This window comes from Clytia hemisphaerica, unplaced genomic scaffold (assembly GCF_902728285.1).
Source record: "Clytia hemisphaerica strain Z4C2 unplaced genomic scaffold, Clytia hemisphaerica genome assembly, whole genome shotgun sequence".
NCBI lineage: Eukaryota > Metazoa > Cnidaria > Hydrozoa > Leptothecata > Clytiidae > Clytia > Clytia hemisphaerica.
Window position 1 is genome coordinate 141,551 of NW_027103911.1, and position 22,473 is coordinate 164,023.

Genomic DNA, 22,473 nt, shown 5'->3' on the forward strand with positions numbered 1-22,473 from the left:
TATTCAGAAAATTCCCAAATATACCCTAACATCCCCTGTAAAGTAACAACAAATCCACATCAAAACACCCCCAACAACTGCCAACAATATGAAATGATGAAGAACAAAGTTGGTTTTGATCAGTTTTGATTAATGTCAATCAGATAGATTATTTTTTGTCTTTTGATGTCGAAAGAGATTGTATTTTAAACTAAAGCCTAGTTTACATACTAAAGAATTTTTAAAAGACTTAATGAGCTTATGTAAACGAATTGTTTCTACTTCACTGCTTCACGCCTGGTACACAAAATATCAAAATATTCAAAGCATTTTGTGAGCACTCGTTTCGAAAGATAATTTCAATATCTTCCATCAAGATTTCTGTTCAAGCGACGCATTCTGTTCAACCTCAATCCTAAAAATCGTTTTTCTCTATTACTTTATTGTATAAAATCACCATAATTTTGTATTTTTATTGCAGAAAAAAGAAAACTAATAACTAGCTAATCCGAACTATTGATATTGATACATAATTTTGACCAAACATATCTAGGGCTGGGCTTAAAAAATTGTTGGTTTGCCGTCACCCGACCCTAGATTTTGGAGGTGGGTAGGTCGGTCGGAATTGTTTTTTATTTTGGCGATTTATGAAATTTTGGGTCGGGTGACGGCAAACCAACAATTTTTTAAGTCCAGCCTAGTGTCCTAGTGTAGTAAACTGTAATGGTATTATGTGTACTTGATTGTTGTCCCAAACTGCAGAATAATACACAAATAGTAAACAAACAATTTGAAGTTTGTTTCTAAATCCCCCTGAATTTCGACCCTAACACCCCCTGTATACTACATGGATACTAAGCAGAATTTTTTCTTAAACATCCACCCACCCCGGATACATGCCACTTTTTTGTACACAGACCCCCCCTGTACCAATCATATTTTGATAGATAATCTAATGTGGACACCCGTCTTTAGACTTGGGGATAATAGGAAGGTGGGAATCACTGATAGAATAAAGATTTTATCCTATGTAATCGCTAATCGAAAAAAAATAGTTTCCATCAGTGATTCCGACCTTCTTATTATTCCTCTCTAAAGAAGGGTGCTTCAATTAGAAGGGGAATGTCAGCATTAAACCAAATTTCAGTAACATTAAGCATGGTTTCTGCCCCCCCCCTTAAAATAAGGGGGGGTCAAAAAAATTGCCTTTTAAAAAAGGGGGGATTTTTGTAATTTTTTTTTAATAAGGGGGGATTCTTTATCAAGGGCTGCAAGAATCTATCAAAATAAGAAAAAAGGGGGGACTAAAATATTTGGTTTTATTGATAATAGTTTTCTTTGTCTAATAACGGTTTGTGTAAACCGCAGGTTACAGGTCACAGGTTACAGGTTACAGGTCACAGGTTACAGGTCAACAAAGTGCAGACCGGAAAAAAGATAATAAGATCATAACATATACATAACATAACATCAATACATAACGCATTAAATTATAAAAAAGTAATACATGTTATTTAGATATTATAAAATGACAATTGAATAGAATAACAACCTAGTGACACTTACTTGCAAAAATAATGACAAAATCATAAAATATGATGCCTAACAAGACAAAAGCACGAAAAATATTTATCATGCAAAATGTGATGTGGATGGTGTGAATGGATAAAAAATGGCACCAAACAGAAGCTTGCAAGGTCCCTACGAGAGTGGTTTTAGAAGGATGGAACTAGTTAATTATTCAGTTATTATTTTAATGACTTAATGACAATTTTTGACAAAAATGTTGACAGAATCATAAAATCTGATGCAAGAAAAGACAAAAACACGAAAAATATTTATAATACAGAATGTGATGTTGATAGTGTGAATGGATATAAAACGGCACCAATCAGAAGCTTGTGAGGTTCCTAAGAGAGTGGTTTTAGAAGGATGAAACTAATTAATCATTTGTTATTTCAATGACTTTTTTTAATGACTTAATGACAATTTTTGACAAAAATATTGACAGAATCACAAAATATCATGTCTTACAAGAGAAAAACACCAAAACTATTTAGCATACCGAATGTGATGATAACAATATGGCTGGATATAAAATTACACCAATCAGAAGCTCGTGAGTTCTCTGAGAAGGTAGTTTTAGAGCGATGTGTTTTATTATATGTAACCATCATATAACATTACAAATATTACAATATGTAATATACCTGTTATACGTATAATATGGTTTCAAATATTTTCTGGTCTGCGTTATACACGGCGCAAATTGCGAAAGATCGATAAAAGCACATGGTTAAGTTTTGATGTTTGAAATGGTTTTATATGGATGAAATTGCTTGAGAATTATGTTTTTGATAATTCTTTGTGTTTTCCAAACATTTTCCTCTCCAATGACATTGATTAGAGTCAACCTGTCATACTGACCTGTAACCTGTAACCTGTGACCTGTAACCTGCGGTTTACACAAACCGGTCTAATAATATCTTCTTTCCCGTTTTTGTGCTCACAATCTTATGCCCACTTTTTTGCAGACCATGCTATATTGAAAGTTATGTACATTAGAATGACTTTTAACAGACCAAATCAAACCATAAAAACTATTATTCTCCCCAATTAGATAACGTTTTAAGCTGTTTTGAGGGTGTAAAAAGTGAAAAATTTTCTTCGTCGCCCAACCATGGTGGGCGATATTTTTTTCCTAAATCTTGCCCCCCCCCCACTCAAATGGCTCGCCGGGGCCCATGAATCTGCATACTCTCTTCTCTCTCTCTCTATTGTAAAAATTGTTTGCTGAAGGGTGCAAAGATTCTCTTGAAATAGTTGGTCGACATCAATGATCTTTGACATTAATGATCTTTGACATTTTTAGCTCTGTCACATCCAAAATCAATGTCATAAGCATGAAATCTTACTTGTGTTTTACTGCCTAAATTCTCTACTAGGGAAGACCACTTACTCGACCTAACTTAAACTAGGAATACAATCAGAAAACATTCCCAGTTCAAATCTAATGATAAAGATAATTTACAAGGCCTAAGATATGAACAAAACACAACTGTTGTACCAGGTACTGCATCTTTTGTTTGGTTTTATTCATAAAAAGTTTTATTTGTATCATTTGATTATAGGATCCAGTTTATTTTCATTGATTTCTTTTTATTGAATTTTATTTAGTTGGATATCATTATGTACCTAATATAATGTTGATGGCATTGATATCAAACCAATCGTTGTACTTTGTTATTGTCAAAGTCTAAAAATAAAAATCTGAGGGGGGATTCCTCTTTTTTTTTTCATTTTAAGGGGGGACATTCTAACAAGGGGTACCGGTAATTTTTGTTCGATTTAAGGGGGAGTTTTCTTTAAGGGCAAAATTGCATTTCAAGGGGGGACTGAAAAAGTAGGCAGAAACCATGTTAAGAAGATGATTTAAGCCTAAGGACATGGTTCCTATGAACAAAAGGAACAGTCTAGTTAGTCCTTTTGGAAGAAACTTGGCACACAAGATCCTTCTCATTTAAGCTAATTTTTTACCAACAATTTTTTTAGATTTTTTTTTATGACATCACTCGTCATGCCAAGTGATTAAAAAACTGAAAAAAGCTTTATTTTTATTCGGGTTATTAACATTTGAATAGAGAGGTAAAATATTAATCAGAATATAATGAGTAATCTCAACTTTAAGAGATGGATACTTCTCAAGGAAATTACACTTGATAGTAATGATTAATTGAAAAAGAAGCTTTACTGGTTGAAGAAAGTGAGGAAAGATGAGACAAAAATATCAGAAAATAATTTATTGCTTGGAAAATTTACACGGTTTACATCATTGAATGACATGATTTGGTTTAATGTTTTGACATAGCTCTCCAGTCTGCTCCAGTTTATATAAATTGATTCACTTTTATTGAACCAGTAACATGGGTAAAAACAGGTTAAACAAGCTCTGCAAATAAGGTTAAAGTTTTTTTTGCAAATTGCACAATAGTTATTATGTTAAAGTTTGTTTATGCTGATGAAACGGGTTCTTTGTCTGACTAATAACACAAGATAAAAATGATGAATTGAGAGAATTTCCTCTTCCATAAAAGCAAGTTTTAAAAAACTAATATAGCTGTTTTTAGATTTCGAACTTTTCAGAGAGGATATCATTCTGTCTTCCCTTCACACTATTATTTAAGATTGTTGTACACCATGGTTGGGGTCGAGCAGAAAATTTTTGTAAATTGACCGCCATGATGGCCCAAATCTCTAAAGAAAAAGAGATAAATTTAATACTATTTCTAGATCAAAAAATTTGAAAGAAGCTATAGTGCAACTACAAAACCCCAAACCTTTCTAAATTTACTATAAGTATATTATATCTCTAATCTATATTACGTCTCACAAAGTAAGTTGCAACTGATCAAAAAGGGGAAAGAGTTTCTACTCTTTTTGTGCTTCTTTTCCTTGAAATTAGATTTTAATTTCCAACCCTTAATCCCCTCCTTAATCCAGACCCTTATGTTACAGTATGTCGAGAGAGTAACGACTAACAGACTGATTTCAAATGATGTTTTTTCTCAACGTTTCAAGCTTCACGATCTAGAAAATAAGAATAAAATATGGAAGAGTCACAAGAAAGCAGGACTGGTATGAACAAAGATCTCGACCAATGGATAGAACAATTAAACGACTGTAAACAATTATCAGAAAACCAAGTAAAAAATTTAACAGATAAGGTATGTTATATCTCTTCTATTTTGTTTTACTATGATAGTTTTGTAATTTGATCCAAAATCAATAATAGCATGAAAAGAATGGTTTCGAGGTAAATATTTACTGTATTTGTATTTTCATGTTGCATTTTTTAGAAAAAAGTTTTGCCAGTTTTAATTTTATTTTCCACTCCTTATCCATTTCTACTCCAGGCAAAAGAAATATTATCAAAAGAATCAAACGTCCAAGATGTCAAATGTCCAGTCACAGTATGTGGTGATGTTCATGGGCAATTTCACGACTTGATGGAACTCTTCCGTATAGGGGGCAAATCACCCGACACCAACTATTTATTCATGGGTGATTACGTAGATCGTGGCTATTACTCAGTGGAAACTGTCACATTACTCGTTGCACTGAAGGTTAGAGTCATTGTTTGCCTTTGCAGGCTGCTCTTATTTGATCTTATTGTATTTTTTTTTTGCAATTAAAGACACTCCAAAACATCTCCCCCTTTCACAAAATCTGGTTCTTTTCGAAGAAGCTATTTTGTTTTCCTAAATTAGTCTAAATTTTTCTTGAGATCAAATTTCCCCTTCATTATTTTTTTTGGACCTACCTCGGAGGTCCTATAAATTAACCGATGTCCGTCCGTTCGTTCGTCCGTTCGTCCGTTCGTCCGTTCGTCCGTCCGTCTGTTACCAGCTTTTCTCAGGATTGGCTCATTAGTTTTTTTTGATTTTTGGCACAATGATGCAAAATGGTAATGCCCAAAATGTGACGGAGCCCGATTTTCGAAAAAAAATTATTTCCGGCCGTAAATGCCGGAAATATGCCGGAAAAACCGATTTTTTGGCTTTTTCTCAAGATTTCATCATTAGTTTTTTCTGATTTTTTGCACAAAGATGCGTATTAGCAATGCCCAAAACTTGGCCGAGTCCGATTTTTGAGAAAAAATTTTTTCCGGTCGAAAATGCCGGAAATATGCCGGAAATCGCCATTTTTGCAGATTTTCATCGGACTTTTTCCTTATATTTCGTTGTTTTTTTTTCACACACAAAAACATTATTAATAGCAATGCCCACCATGAAGCATGGTTCAATCGTCAATAGAACTGAGTTTTGAAGCCGGAACTTTCTAAAAATCGCCGGTGCAGCCCATTTTCGCCGGAAAAACGGTATTTCTTGATTTTCTCGAGCTGTACTTTATATTTTTTTATGAAATTTTGCACACTGATGCAAAATGATAATACCTAAAATGTGACAGAGCCCGATTTTGGAAAAAAAAATTTTCCGGCCGAAAATGCCGGAAATATGCCGGAAAAACAGGTTTTTTGGCATTTTCTCGAGATTTTATCATTAGTTTTTTCTGATTTTTTGCTCAAAGATGCGTATTAGCAATGCCCAAAACTTGGCCGAGTCCGATTTTTGAGAAAAAATTTTTTCCGGTCGAAAATGCCGGAAATATGCCGGAAATCGCCATTTTTGCAGATTTTCATCGGACTTTTTCCTTATATTTCGTTGTTTTTTCACACAAAAACATTATTAATAGCAATGCCCACCATGAAGCATGGTTCAATCGTCAATAGAACTGAGTTTTGAAGCCGGAACTTTCTAAAAATCGCCGGTGCAGCCCATTTTCGCCGGAAAAACGGTATTTCTTGATTTTCTCGAGCTGTACTTTATATTTTTTTATGAAATTTTGCACACTGATGCAAAATGATAATACCTAAAATGTGACAGAGCCCGATTTTGGAAAAAAAAATTTTCCGCCCGAAAATGCCGGAAATATGCCGGAAAAACAGGTTTTTTGGCATTTTCTCGAGATTTTACCATTAGTTTTTTCTGATTTTTTGCTCAAAGATGCGTATTAACAATGCCAAAAACATGGCCGAGTCCGATTTTTGAGAAAAAATTTTTTCCGGCCGAAAATACCGGAAATATGCCGGAAAAACTGTTTTTTTGGCATTTTCTCGAGATTTTATCATTAGTTTTTGCTGATTTTTTGCTCAAAGATGCGTATTAACAATGCCCAAATCATTGTCGAGTCCGATTTTTGAGAAAAAGATTTTTCCGGCCGAAAATGCCGGAAATATGCCAGAAATCGCCGTTTTTGCAGATTTGAATTGGGCTTTTTCCATACATTTCTTTGTTTTTTCACTTAAAAAAATTATCGATAACAATGCCACCATCAAGCATGATTCAATTGTCAATAAAACTTTCTATTTCTTTTTTCCCTAAACCCCTCCCCCCATCAACAATCAATGATGACATTTAATGCATTTTCGCTAAGCGCTATATTTTCTTAATGATTGTTTTTCTCCTTATTGCTATCTAAGTTTCATCATCAGGTAGGTCCATTCAGCATGTTGCTTGTTCTCCCTTTCTCATCAACTTCATGATTTTTTGAATGCCTATCTATCAAACTATTAATTAATTTTGCTCTTGTGTCATAACTTTGTTAAATTTTAGGTACGATATCCAGAAAGAATCACTATTCTTCGCGGAAATCACGAAAGTCGACAAATTACACAAGTATACGGGTTTTACGATGAATGTCTAAGGAAATACGGTAACGCTAATGTTTGGAAATACTTCACGGACTTGTTCGACTACCTTCCATTAACGGCACTCGTTGACAGTCAAGTAAGTCCTTTTTACAGCTTCTAAATCAAGCGAAATTTACCTTAGGCAACAAGCTCTTTCTCGAAGGAGTACATAAAAAACCTGTTTTCGAATGAGTTTTGACCCTGGAGGGGTAAAGTTAATAACAAAAAACTCAGAATAACAGAAGCTCTCCTCTTTTTTGAGAGAACATTCGAATAAGTGATGTGTAAGGATTTGTATGCCCTTGCGATGCTACGGCAATTTCTGTAAATTCTTCGTTTCCTACACAGTGTTCACTGATCAGGGACTTTCATATTTCTCTTTTCTAGATCTTTTGTTTACACGGTGGTTTATCACCTTCAATCGACACACTTGATCACATTCGTGCACTCGACCGTTTACAAGAAGTACCACACGAAGGACCCATGTGTGATCTCTTATGGTCTGACCCTGATGACCGTGGAGGTTGGGGAATCTCACCTCGCGGTGCTGGATATACTTTTGGACAGGACATCTCGGAAACTTTCAATCATACAAACGGATTAACACTTATCGCTCGTGCTCATCAACTTGTTATGGAAGTGAGTTCTTTTTTAGTACCTTTTTCATCACTCCAAACTTACGCTAAGTTACATGGCCTTGTAAATTGATGTCTTTCCATACTTTTCACCTTGAAAGCTACCATGAATAGATAAGTTTCAAGGAACTCTTCATTTAACTCATTCAATCTGATTCAGTTATGATGATAACTTCTAATTATATGGATTGTAGTTGAAAAGTTATGCCCCTGCTCCTAGGAAGATTAACTCCCATAAAAGATACAGTTAAAATAATCACACCATTTTTTAGGGTTATAATTGGTGTCATGATCGAAACGTCGTCACGATATTCAGCGCACCTAATTATTGTTATCGGTGTGGTAACCAAGCCGCCATTATGGAACTGGACGACGCGCTCAAATATTCATTCTTGCAATTCGACCCTGCTCCAAGGCGAGGAGAGCCGCATGTCACTAGACGCACCCCAGACTATTTCCTATAAAAAAACAACAACAACGAATATTCATTGACATTGTGAAAAACAACTTAGGTCCAACTTAGGTTGAATTTAAAACATCTCATTGATGTTTGGAAGGGACAGATTCATGTTTAATGTACAGATTTGATCAATCAATAGAAGGGTGAATCGCATATTTGTAAATTATGAGTTACCGTGACCACACCCTCGTTACGTCATCGTGATTCCCTCCGAAAGCAAATTTAAATTTTATTCCTTCTCTCTCCAGATTCACTTATTTTTTAACTGATTAACGAAAAAATATAGACAAAGTTTGCCGAGTTGCAGGTCAGCTACCCCTTAGAGTATCAATAACACTTACCTTGTTTAACTGTCAGTGAAAGCTCCTATACTAAAATGATTCAGTATTCAACACCAATACCAATCCACTAGGTTCCGAATTTTACCCTTTACTTTTATAAGAATTTTTTGTTTCAATCTTTTACCTACGTGTTGTGGTTCTCAACGTTGTTGCGTAAAAACCGGATGTCCACGTAAACGTATGCCTTTTCGTTCCCCAAATGTGTTTTTATTTTAACGTGATAATGATTGCTAGGCCTTTCTAGATTAAGAAATTTTCTTTTTTTATGATGATATAGGTTGATGAAACAACTCTCTCGATGCAGTATTTTTTATTACTTTCTCTATACTACTAAAGAAAATAGATAGATTCTGTTTATGTATCTATTGTAAATTCTAATCATTAGACCAAAAATCACGTTATAATAAATAAAATAAAATTTCAATTGTCTTATTAGATAATAAAGAGATGTATTTTATTTATCCTTTGCTAAATCCTCCAAATTCTGACTCGTTTCAACAACTTGAAGGTTAATTTTTATAACTCTGCTCCAATAGTACTAGAGAAGTAAGCAACCTAGAGGTGTCGTCTCTTTGCAGAAAAACTGATACCTTACCTAGCCTTTGGAACAAAATGTTTGTAATCTACCTTAAGTGGATAAATTTTGGCGGGGATTAAATTTGGCGAATTTGGCGAATTTTGACAAAATTAAATCCTCGCCAAAATTTCAAAAATCGGCCATTTGCCAAATTAAATCCCCGCCAAATTTAACAAAAGTATTATGTGAAAAATCACACCTTTTTTTAGTATATTTTATAGTAATTTTCATCCATTTAAGGGTCTCTAAATTCCCAATTCGCCAAATTAAATCCCCACCAAATTTTACAAAATTGATCAATCACCAAATTAAATCCCTGCCAAAAATCGCATTTTGGCCAATCGCCAAATTAAATCCACGCCAGCCCAAAATTAATCCACTTAAAGGTATTGTTCTATAAGTTCCTTTGACAAAAAAATCAAACACATTTTTGAAGCAAAACCACCTGCACATAACATGTAAATGATTCTTAAAACCAGCATTGTTTGACCGTGGTAAGAAACATCAGGAATATCCATAAAATGCTTTTCTTTAGCTTATTTCGAAATGGTGTATCGTATATTTGATGACCAAACCCTAATTTATTTCGAAATTTTAGTCAATCACATAATCGAAGGTTGGTTGGCTTAGTCGTTATTATTGATGTTGAGAAAACCGCACCTGTCAGAGAGGTTCAAATTGTTAATGACAAAGACTGCAAGGAAAGGGCTTCGTTAATAATTTAGCATGCTCTTCTTCTTTTGTAGGGATTACGCCTAGCATATATAACATATGAGAGTTTTATTTGCAGAGGTTACAGGCCAACGCTTATGAACGCTTGGATAGATAACCTTGCGTGGTCACCCCAATTGGAATGGGTTAACTTTTTTAAGTATTTACTGTGCTTGGAAAAAGTTTTTTTTAACCGTTTTGACCTAATAAGATGAAATTGATGCCAAAGTAATTGGTTTGGAGAACCTATTCAGCTAGTATAGTGAAATTAGTAGCTTAAGAATCAGGGCTCTCTTCCAGTCAAACACAGTATAGTCAGGTAGAATTAGTTGAAATTTCACAAACAACCTGCACCAAATTACCATCAAGTTGAAAATTGGCACAGATGATGCTTAGGGTATACTGAGTTACCCATCAATCTGGACAATATATAAGATAATCAGCTTGAAAAGATCATCCGTGATTAATATTAGATCGCTTATTGAACGTGACAGGAAAGTTTGGTTTGGAAACCGTGTTTTTGGCCGTTTATAAGACGATTAATTTTTATGTCACGTCTGGTTCTTTGTAATGTAAATAACTCGATTCTTATGGTGCTTTAATAATCGTCATCAACTTTTGATGTTTTATGATGTTTTATGACGTATTTTTTAACGAAGCTATTTCAGGTGAATGAAGGCTTACGAAGTTTACACTTCAATTCGTTTTTCCGTTCTAAAACAGTAAGAGGGGAAACTATATTGCCTTTTTTAATCCTATCAGTTCGTTGTGTCCACACACATGCGGAAGGAATATGTTTAGTAGACATTGAGATTGTTAAGGAACAGATTGAGATGTCGTACTCTTTTTAGATTAAAGTCGATGATAAAAGTAGCAAATTTTACTAATTCTTTGATACTTGATATATTAAAAGAGAAAAAAATCACCAATTTTTATTCGTTTCACTTTAAGGAAAACTCGAAAAAAGACATGGGCATAGTGAAGGTTTGGTACTTTGCTGTTTTGACTTTGTTGTCAACGCAATTGTTGAATTGGTAAGCTTTCTATAAGACTGTTGATATTCCCTAGTTCACCCTTCAGCATAAAAAAGTTACGAAAGTTAGGTACGTTGAACTTTAAGTCGAAATCAACTTTGCAAGCATGATGAGGGAAATTTCAAAAATGTTATAACAATTTTCCAGAAAATCCCGTTAGCAAAATTTCGTTTTCATTTTCAGTTTGCCACACAGAAGATCACGTCGAATGGTGAATGGGGAAGATGCGAAACTAGTGGACTGGTATTTCACAGTGTTGTTGGTGAAAGAGGTAGACGACCATCCATTGTACTGTGGCGGTGTGCTCATAAAAAATGATTGGATACTGACTGCTGCTCACTGTGTGAATGGAGTTGTTGATAGTCCTCAACTTCTTTCGGTTAGAATAGGTGAGTGCTGTGCTTACAATCAACCTTTATATTGTCCTTTATATGCAATGCTAAGCCTTCCAAGAAAGCTCACTTTTAGGAACATTAAACCCACTCGTATTGTACTACTTGGAATGACCGTTTGTTCTTTTTTTCAGGATAGTTGATAACTGTTAGTACATACAATACAGCTTTTTAGTCTAAATCTGTGATATGATCTTTTTAGAAGGGTTGTTAATTCGGTTTGTGTAGAAGACTTGCTGAAATAAACCCCCAACTTATATGACCCTTCATAACAACTTATTTTTAATACAGGCTCGACCAAGCGATCTTTACTGAAAGAATACACAAAATTTCAATATGAGGTGTCCAAAATCTACATCCATTCTGCCTACAATGATGAACAGATACCATCAGATGATATTGCCCTGATCAAGCTGAAATACCCTATCGTCAGCAATCGATACAATTTTGTACGACCCATCGAGATTGCTTTGTGGCGATTCAAAGGTTCCGAAAGACACTCCATGCACTGCCAAGCTGCAGGTTTGTCTGATGTTTTTTGTGGGAATATTTACACCCCTGTGCCTGTTCTGTCGTTTAAGGATGATACAATATTGAGAAATTTTTATATTTGCTGCTCCAGATTGTTATTATAATTTGTCTATTTGTCTATTCTTAGACAGACCAAAAAGCCTCAAGTGATTCAGGGCTAGCTATTCAATAGACAATTGCCAAATTTCATTCTAGTTAATGTAAATTATAAATTCTCATAAAAAAACAGTTTGTGATAAGTAATTTTTCTAAGAGGAATGAGAATCATTATTGAGATTTTTTTGGATGTGAAACATTCCGTATGGTAGGTTTACACTACAAAGTTTTTGCCTTAATAATGTGCCAAGGGAATGACGATGTCATTTTAAGGCTCAGTAAAAAAACTTGTATGTAAATTACGTCATACGTCATAGATCGCCTTTTTTGCTTAACCACTTTTTACTCTATGCCGTGAAGATTTAGGAATCAGGCTAAAACGCCTCGGGTGCAGTCTAAAAACTCACGTCATAGATTCCGTACGTCATAGATAGCTTCTTGCTTAACCTCGCTATTTTGCATTTTCACCACCATAGGTTGGGGAAAAACCAAATCTTTCTCAAGTATTCAAGAAATGAATGACACAAAACATGAACCCTCGTTATCTCTTCAAAAAATCGACGTTCCATTACTGGGCAGGAACCATTGTATTTCTGAATTCGATAAAGAAAATGGCACAACGATGTTGAGCAACAAGAATTTGTTTTGGGACAAAATGATGTGCGGTGGAAGTTCGAACCCGAATATAGGTAACAATTTGTCTTACACAAACATCCCTGTCTCACTTGTCATGTTCTCATAACAGATTACCCAATCAGCGTATACCATGCTCTAAAGGGATATGTAAAATCAAGAGCATTTAATCATGGAGGTATGAAGAAAAACATGAGATATAACACTATAACCACCCTCGCCCTACAATTAAAAATGATTTAACTCTTATTTAACCCTTATTTAACCCTTATTGGACAAGTATATACAGTCACCTTCTTCTAGTCAACACTACTTTGTTTTTAATGAAAATAAAAAGCAGTTTAGTTAGTTTCATGGTAATCCATTGTGTTTCTATATGGATTACTCTAGTCTAAATTACTTTAGTGGATGCCGGCAGCCTAGGATTTCTCCTGAATTTCTCCAGTCCTAACTAAAAATATTACCACTTGTTTTAGGAACACCCTGCCTCTATGACTCTGGATCTCCTTTAGTATGCGAAGATATCTACGGAAATCGTCAACTATACGGAATAGCTATTGCAATACATGGACCGGAAATTAACGAGCGACCTTGCACACCCGGCAAACAAATCTCAGTTTTCCTTAGAGTACCACATTACGCTAAGTGGATTATTAAAACAACCAAAGATGCTCACGAAATAGATGAGAAATAGTATGAAAGACTTGCTAATCCGTTTCTCAATAGAGGACGTTCTATGAGCAGGGTCCGATTGATTTTGATGTTTTGTTGGTTATGATTCGAAATCAATGAAAAACTATTTTGAAATTTGTCTCACTACCCACTCACAAAGCAAAATCAGAGTGAATTCGTAGCTCGATTTCAGACAAGTTGTATGAACCAAACGAACGAATACATTGGCATTTCTGATGATGTTGACAATTACAAATCAAATTGGGCGTATATCAGACCCAATATCTTTGGAAGTTTCAAAATTCATATTAAAGGCTCTCTTGTAACTTTTAATGCGATGAACGAAAGATACACTCTGTACAGAGTACAAAAAACAGGACGCATTGAGGCAGCGCTTGTGAATAAAAAAAGAGAATAATGCAATAGAAAATCTGAAGATATTGCCATCTGACCTTTTCGTTCCTTCCTTTTTTAATCCTTGAACCTGAAAAAATACCAAATTTTGATGTCCTGGATATTAAAAGATGTTCAAGACATTCCAAAAATACCTGGAGGACGGACGAGATAGATCTCTACTTAATTTTTATGTATATATGAAACATAATTTTTTCTTTATAAAATTAATTATACTTTTGATAGAACTTGAACTATCATTGGAATATTTTCTAATAATTTAAACCATGCTGGTATTTTAAACAGAAAATCTGGTGCAGGGCAAAATAAATAAACAGTTTGTTTTTCACACCTTCAATCTCAATGATAAAGTAAAACAAAACCAACCAGCCGGAACGCCACTGTGCTATATGTTGCTTTGCCTGCCACCATAGCCTTCATCAATTCAGTTATTAAAGACTTCGCTATAAACCTGAAAAATGAAGGTGTTTTTGATTATGGTATTTTCTTGCTATTTAGTGCTACAAACTAAAGGTGAAGAATAATCTGTCTCTATAGTTTTTTCTTAAATCTAGCACTAGTCAAGGGACTCTTTCCCAGGCTTTCCAACTGTGGTTGGTCGCTAAGGCGCTAAAGATTTCATTTTTGAATCCCTACACTCCCTTCTCACAGACCTGGTAAAATATTTTTAGCCAGTTGTGGCAAAAATAACGTACTGAAACTCGATGGGGATCGATATTCCCTTATTTTTTATGACTGGGGATTTAAATTCTTTTGTTTTCAGGTCAGAAAATTCAGTTGGGATGGGGAAAATAGCATAATATCTTGCAGCGAGGATTGGTTTATTTGATTATTTTCAGTGGGGACGAAAATTGGAGTATAATTTTTCACCGGAGGTGATATTTTGGCCAATTTTTCAGTGGGAATGGTTCCCAGTGGGTCTGTGAGAAAGGGGTGTATCTCTGGATGTCTTTGACAATTACTAACTACTTTTAAATAGAAAATATGTTAAGGATAGATTTTCATCCTTTAACAATTATTATAGGATTGCCTAAACAGAAGACTGGGAGCGCGAAGTTGTACTCCAATACTATGCAACCGTGTAAAGCAACCTTGCTACAATGTAAGTTGATTCTTTTACAACATTTCAATCTTGATTATTAGTCGTGGGTGCAACCTTGTTTTCCAAAAACGAGGCAAAGATTATACACATTCTCTAAATTCTCACGTCTGTTTCCTATCTTAACTCGTCTTGTATATATAGTTTAGAAATCAGTTTGGTGGAACAATGTTTAGTAGGATTCTTGTATTTCTTTGGAGTCCAATGGATACCTGGGAGTTTCAAGTCCTTCTGAGAAGCAGCAAGACCATATGTTTAGAAAAATGAACATTTTCATTCACAATTTCTGCTTTGAATATTTGGGGCCCCCCTATTTGCTGTAAACGGAACAAAAACTCCTCCTTGAAACGCTGTTTTTCTTCCCAGATGGATTAATATTTTTTGATAACGCGAACCACGAACCACAAAGCTCGAAGATCAAATGGGATATCTTGAATTTTTCAAATATTTTAAAAATATATTGATGCATATATCCTTGCATGCAAAGGCTTTCTTGCAAAGTGTTCATGTTTTTTAAAACAGACCTTGTGTTACACGTAATTAATAGAGGAGAAGTGAAAGAAATGAAAAACTAGGAGTGGGAAAATCTCAAGCCTAGATCCTTACTCTAACTGCTACAACACCCTTCTCACAGACCCGGTAGGATTCTTGTAGCCAGTGGAGATAAAAATAACGGACTGAAATTCGATAGGGATCGATATTCTCAAATTTTTTATGAATGGGGATTTTAATTCTTTTATTTTCAAGTCAGAAAATTCAGTGGGGATAGGAAAAATATTTCGCAGTGAGGATTGGTTTATTTGATTATTTTCAGTGGGGACAGAAATTGGAGGATAATTTTTCACCGGGGACGATATTTTGGCCAAGTTTTCCAGTGGTGGGTCTGTGAGAAGGGGGTTTGCTACAGTATTTTGTGATTCTGAAATGTCCATCAGTAACCAAAAGGTGGCTCTGTTGTACGAGATCGGGAATGGGATACATAAACAAAAGTTCACTCATCCTAATTCATATCAATTTTTTTCAATATCATCTTTTTTTCAAGCACACAAACCATGCTTTCCAATGAACTTGCACGAAATAGTTCTCAAGTACAGAAGCAGCGACAGAAAGTCATCATCAAGTTCACGTGGAGGAATGAGACGAGCAAGAAGGAAGAATAAGAAACAAAAACATCACAATCACGTTAAAAGGAGGAAAACAACCAAAGTGCAATGAAATTATTATCACAACCAACTATAAAGCTGATGTCAGGATATAGTTTGAATTTTATTTATATGCACTTATAATTTTGAACGTATTATCTTTAAAGTATTTAAACCGAGAAGAAAGTTTCTCATATCTGTAATGAAACGTGTAGTTAAAAAGAAGGAGCTTACTTCAACTTTTGGGTTTTGATAAAAAAATTGAAGGTGTTTTGAGGAGAGTTCCGAGTACCAAATTGCCAATTTTAAAATCCAGTGTATGTTATTTTCTTTTTAACAAGTGCCTCAAAAATCTAATTTGATCTTAGAGAAGATTATCCACAATTGATCAATAAAACGTTTCATTCCAAAATCTGCAAACTCCCAAATTCAGAAAACCCAAATATATCTCCTTCCCAAAAGAAAAAGGTCCCACGATGCTGAGAATGCAAAAGCTCAAAAAATTCTGATCTTCAATGCAAAATCTGGTGAAAAATCAACCAAAACTTTATGGGGAAATTCTCTTTACAAGCGAGTTCCAAATAACGCTCTGCCCAGCTTAGTTTCAATTTTTGGCTGGAGGATCAATACGTCATTAACTATATCCATTAAGAAGCAAAGCATGGTTGTTGATAAATAAATCGTCGGTTACAACAAGAGCGATCCCCAAGCGATCACACAAGATCTTGACGACCCTTCTTTTATTATCTTATTAAAGAACGAATTTTGGCGCGGAAAGAAAAATAGTTAGTGGACTTTTTGGATGGGTTTTGAAAGAAATATCAAATTTATCAGAGCAACCTCGTGTCGGTGTATCCCAGTAAGGATTTTGATCCCGTCCAGAGGCTATCCAGGCTTTATTTATGTTTGCTGGTAGACGTCAGAGAATACATTGCCTTGGTGTTAGAATGGCTGACAAACAATACGTCATTAAAGTATCTGATTTTACAAAGATTAACGACAAAGCAATGATTTCAAAATCCAAGAACGAGTGAAATTTGACATTTTTTGGCTTACTTAATCTTTCTTTTACGCGTTCCATATTGAAGGGTCTCAAGAAAGGTGCACAAAATCTTCAGAGGAAATATGAATAACGAAACTATGAGCTGTTGATCACGGTTATAAAGGGCCATAGAATCTCGGGATCTAAAAAAGTTCAAATTTCAAAATTATAAAATGTCAAACAAGGCCTAGAATAGCAGCGTTGAGTTGAAACCTCTTCAAATCCAAAAACCCAATATTAAGTAAAGTGATGAAATTGTGATCTTTGCCCAAACTTTTTTAATAAAAACAAACAGCGAAACCACTTTGGGGGAGTACTTAGATAAAACAGGTAACGGGTATGTGCGAGCCATAGGGGTGCCATTCATCTGATTCATGTTGGTCTCTGAAAGGGTCCTAAAATCACTTAAAATCGAGAATTTACCTCTCAAATACACCCCCTCCTCACAGACCCGGTGAGATTATTTTAAGCCAGCGAGGGTAAAAATAACGGGCCAAAACTCAATGGGGATTGATATTCCCATGCTTCTTTTATGGCTGGGAATTTGAGAAGGGCGTATTCAAATAGTAACGATTTTCGAAAATTCTGACAGAAAATATCGTCCAAAAAGCAAAATTATGACAAAAACCCCTCGAGACCCCTCCTCTCACATCTCAGTAGAGGGGGCGGCCCTCAACTTTTTTCTCTCATTTAATAACTTAACGGGTCGATTTCCGACTTTTGGCTCGAGGACATACCCGTCACCTTGCAAACCTAGAATCCCCCCCCCCCAGGTGGTGAAGACGAAATTTTCGAAACATGTTGACCATCAACGCGCACCGCCAATCTGCTCTTCGGCTCGACCTCTCTCTTTTTGGCTTTGCTTAGTGGATACGTGTGGTTCGTCAAGTTGTCAGGATCTGCTCGGATTCCAGTAATAAGGTAACTTCGACGACCGCAGGCTAAAGACTAATTTCAGGCTAGTGGACCGGGAAGAAGAAAGATGGCGGCACCAGCTGTGGAGGTAAAACGTGAATACTTTGTTTTTTTTGGTCTTTTCTTTCACTTCACCCTATTATATCAATTCGGCAAGTTGCATAGAACGACAGTGCTGCAAAATTCCGCAATGTTGGGGTTTTCCACAACATTTCCATGGGGTGTGTAACATACTACGCAACACTCCAATTGAAATATGCCAGTTGTATGGAATTCGTGTAACTAACGCCGCCGAAGATCTTCAGCGTCGTATAAGTCAAACAATTCTGGTGTAATTGGCGTAAATTTTACTCCCAAAGATGGTTGAAATATCAGTTGGCGTAAAGAAATAGTTTCAACTGGCATTAAATGACCCCATCATCTATCAATTTTTGGCTTTTGCTTTGCTAAATTTGCTTTCACTCGCTTACTAGTCAGAAAATCTGCCGTATACTATCTTCGCTTTCTGATTTGAATGATGGCGCTGCGATAGGACGTCAGAGGGAACCCCTTGACAGTTTTCTGTCGACGCATGCGTCAGTCAACTTTTGAAAATAATTCAAAATTGCGCAATATCCGTGGTTGTTTGATTAAAAATAAAATGGCCGTATTGTTTGTCTTTAAATAATGTTTTTATCGTAGTGAGGAAAACCACAGCCTAATTATTGATTTTGACTAACTGCCGTTCAAAACAAAATCTAATTCCAAGAATCTGAAAGTTTATGAAGCAATTCTACAGTGAAGATAGCGACTCCAGAAGTCACGCAACTATCGTTGACGTCAAACCAAATGTTTCATTTTCCCGTGAACTTTGAACCCTTCTAACTTTTCTTCTATGTATGCTAAAGCGTTCCGGTTTTTACTAAAAGAAAGCCCGTGATCTCACGTGCGTTTGCGTAGGGTAAAATGGCGAAATGCGAAAATCGAATTTGGCAAAAAAATTTTGAAAAATGACCCTACAAGATTTGACTATATCTTTTTATTCCATGAAGAGATTACTTTCAAATAAAAAATGTATTAACAATGAATGGGTAAGCTTTCTAGAAATCCAAACATAAATTGTATAGCTTTTACCAAAAAATAGCACTTTAGAATCAGAAACAGTCAAAAACCAGTTTTTTCCAATTTTCTTCGAGTTACAGGAATTAATTCCTTGTTTGTTTTGATCTGAAATTTTCAGTAGGGGTGGCCATCATGGTTTCCTTGCTCATATCAGGGGGGGCCGAGCCGGGGGTAAGAGAATTAAAGTTTCTAAGTAAAATCTTAATTATCACCCAAAAAAGTGCCTTTTTTATGTCCATATCTTTTAAATAGATTGTCCCAGCCTTATCCCTCTTTCAGTAAAGCTTCCTATACCTTTGTCCTTCAGAAAAACCAAAAATATTGGCCTTAATTGCTTGCTTTCAGTTCCTATAGCCCGTAGTGTGACCCCCTGTATTTCTATTTTTGACCCCCTGTATTTCACGCGGGTTTTTTAATAGAAAAGTCACATGACTCAAATCCCGCAGTCTTATTGGACTAGAGAAAGCGAAAGTGAAATCGCGCGATCTGATTGGATGAAAAAAGACCGCGGGAGCTGGAAACGAATGGAACTCTCTAGAATTCTCATTTTAAATTCAAGATGGCGGCGAGAAAAGCACGTCTTTTGCTTTGGACGAAAGGTTGTAAATTCTGGTTGATTTTAAGGTTTTTATCTTATCTTATTCATTTACTTTAATTAGTAGAGGCTTCTTCAATGTTTGGGGAAGGTAAGTCTGTAAAAGTTATTTGTTTTTCGGTGGAAAAAAGTGTTTAAAAAAGCATTTTTTGTGCTCAAGGTATATTTTTCTTCGCAAATTTTTGTCTTCAATCTTAAATAGATGAACGAGTATTTGACTGATGCTTATGATTTTTCCATAGAACATAGTAAAACTATTCAGGAACTTAGACCTTTTTACAGAATTTCAAAAAATCTGTTAGTTCTGGAGATATATTGAAAAGTTTAGACATGGGTAGTTTGCGTTCGTGTTTCGCGTTCCCAAACCAAACGCACGTGATCTTAGCTTTCCAGCGGTATATAACACTGTGGACACGGGCTAGACGGCAAATTGGTAAAATGCCGAACGTTTTGCAACATTTTGAAAATTGTTTGCCGACGGGAGAAAAGAAATTTGCAACTTTCGAAGAATAAATGTGTCTGGAAATGGAGGAAAAAGTAATTGGAGGCTGAAACTTTGTATGTTTATCAAAAAAAGGGTGAGGAATTCAAAAATCACATTCGCTAATTCTAGTTCTTTCATTTTCATGTAGTTTTTTTAACTTTTTTGCTTCTTTAGCATGGGAATGTCCCAAAAAAAAGTTTTTATTTCTGCCGAAATGGATTTTCTTTTTCATTTGGGGTTTACTTTCAGAAAAACTTATTCTCTACTCATAAGTTTTTGTTCCTCCATTTCCAGAGGCCCCTTGAAAATGGGTCCTACCACCTTTTTTGACTCATTTCAACCTTTTCCAAGCTATTTTCTTCAAAAACAAAAATAAAACAATGCAATGTCTTCTTTTTTCAAAAAAAGATATATCTTTCGTTATTTTGATAAATATACTAAATATTTTACAAATATTTTTATATAATAATATTTTAACACCATCAAAGAATTCTCCCTCCAAATTTGAGGTCTCTAGCTACACTAGAAAAAGAGATATGCAAAATTTAAGAAGCATGACTGGAAAATTTCTTTTTTTTCTTTTTTGACACATTTTTCGAATTTTTCCAAGCTATTTTCCTAACCTTTTTTTGACATTTTTAGTCAAAATTTTGACACTAAAATTTGAATATCTTTACAACCACTTATCCTCTGGAGGCCTATGACCCCTCATTTTCTTTCATTTTCAAAGCTCTACAAGATAGGATAGATTTTGAAAAAAAAATTAAAATTTGAAAAATCTTCTGGAGTTGCTAGTGAAGATCTTAAAGAAGAAAACCAATCTAATCACATTGAGAAAAAAATGGAAGTCTTTCCTTTTGCCATTAAGAAAAAGAAATATTCGATGATGTTGCTAATATGGTAATATGTATACTCGCTTTCTTTTTCATACGGCTGTCATCCCTTAATTATCTACTTTATCTTTCATCTACGTTGGAGTGCAATTTCTACGCTTATACGGCAAAAAGTATGTTGAATAGAATGCTCTCTCATTCCCTGTGTTAAAAACAAAATAGAGAGAGTTTCGTGGTCGCACAACTTTTTAAAATATCCTCTCAATATCTTGATTTTGTTTGAGATATAGATCTTTAGTAGATACAACCAAGGGGATGTAAATAAACCTTCGAGAAGTCGGAGGCAAAATGGTAGATAAGATACGGTAGAAATGAACGAAGATCTTAGTCACTACCGTGAGTGGTCCTAAATCCGACAGCCCTGCCTAAATCTGATGGGGTCTTTCAAAGATACAAACTAAAATAAAAACAAACCTTTTGCTGTGACACAATGAAGATACCAAAGTGTCAACTAAACTGAGAGATTTGATACACTGAACCAATTGAACCAAATAACAACAATCGCTTCTTATACAAAAAATATTTTTTTATTACAAAATTGTTAAACGTTTTAAACACGAGCATGGATTCAGAATACTAGAGGTAATTATTTTTACAACTCACATTTTATTGATCACATTAATTGACATCTTGACATTATAGTCATTTTGTTAGATGTTTTGTTTCCAGAGTTCTTGCAATAGTTTATTGCTCAACTTGGAGAGGAAATTTTTGTAAACATAGAATTTTTTTTATAGCAGTTATTTGAGGGGTCGGATTTAGGCAGGGATGTCGGATTTAGGACCACTCAAGGTACAGTAGGATCAGTGGTAAAAGATGCTTGTTTATTTTCAAATTAGGTGATTAATTTTACACTTTTTGAACAAAATCTTTTGGTTTTTACATCTGAAAACACAAGTGAGGAAGACATTGTTGTTCATTATGTTTTATATACAACAGGAAAAGAAAAAACACTTATAAAATAGTGATTTCTCTTCTCTTTTTAAAAATAAAAGTTTATGTTAAACTTTTATGTTTTTTTTCTGCCATTTTAGAATGAATAATTATGGTGTCAGCCCCTCTAATTATGCGAAGACCTTAGTTATAAATTTAAAAAAGAGGGAATTCTGATTGGTTTTAAATTCAAATTTGGTGCACAGTTAATAGTTTCGGCTACATAATTTGTGGGTTCCACTGGACTCTCTACTTTTTCCCCCATCAGAATTAGTAAAGGCAAAAAGTAGTTGAGCTCCAGCTCCTAGACTACTCGCTAACAGGCTAGCTGTAAAGCTCTAAAACAGCATCTAATAACATGAAAACCAGAATATGATTTTTCAATGGGAATCAAAACTATAAAGTGCACTTACAAACATCAATTTGTCAGATCTAACAAAATTAATAACCGCACTGTCATCATTGACAATAAAACAAACGATTTTCTGTCAAGAGCCTTGTAAACATTCCAACAACTTCATTGAAATGATCTGCCACAGCTCAGT

At 34.9% G+C, this 22,473-nt stretch overlaps 3 protein-coding genes and 1 long non-coding RNA gene across 4 annotated transcripts in view; all 4 read left to right on the forward strand.

Annotated features, from left to right (window-relative positions):
• Positions 1–4,530: 4,530 nt before the first annotated feature.
• Positions 4,531–9,112, forward strand: LOC136809230 (serine/threonine-protein phosphatase 2A catalytic subunit beta isoform). Its single transcript, XM_067065743.1, has 5 exons — positions 4,531–4,703; positions 4,893–5,102; positions 7,152–7,325; positions 7,616–7,867; positions 8,136–9,112. Exons 1-5 carry the CDS (start codon positions 4,587–4,589, stop codon positions 8,325–8,327), a joined length of 945 nt encoding a protein of 314 aa, XP_066921844.1. The 5' UTR covers positions 4,531–4,586; the 3' UTR covers positions 8,328–9,112.
• Positions 9,113–10,867: 1,755 nt separating this feature from the next.
• LOC136809231 (mite allergen Der p 3-like) lies at positions 10,868–14,020 on the forward strand. Its single transcript, XM_067065744.1, has 5 exons — positions 10,868–10,986; positions 11,170–11,375; positions 11,670–11,900; positions 12,482–12,694; positions 13,115–14,020. The coding sequence occupies exons 1-5, from the start codon at positions 10,922–10,924 to the stop codon at positions 13,330–13,332; spliced, it is 933 nt and encodes a 310-aa protein (XP_066921845.1). The 5' UTR covers positions 10,868–10,921; the 3' UTR covers positions 13,333–14,020.
• A 124-nt stretch (positions 14,021–14,144) lies between these two features.
• Positions 14,145–16,207, forward strand: LOC136809255 (uncharacterized). The gene is made up of 3 exons (XR_010846959.1): positions 14,145–14,237; positions 14,749–14,826; positions 15,866–16,207. It is a non-coding gene; the product is annotated as an uncharacterized lncRNA (long non-coding RNA).
• Positions 16,208–17,904: 1,697 nt separating this feature from the next.
• LOC136809234 (pleiotropic regulator 1-like) overlaps positions 17,905–22,473 on the forward strand; it is a 30,299-nt gene continuing 25,730 nt past the window's right edge. The window contains exon 1 of the mRNA XM_067065751.1: positions 17,905–18,010. Coding sequence (XP_066921852.1) covers positions 17,990–18,010 — 21 coding nt within the window. The 5' untranslated portion in view covers positions 17,905–17,989. The remainder of the gene's footprint in view (positions 18,011–22,473) is intronic.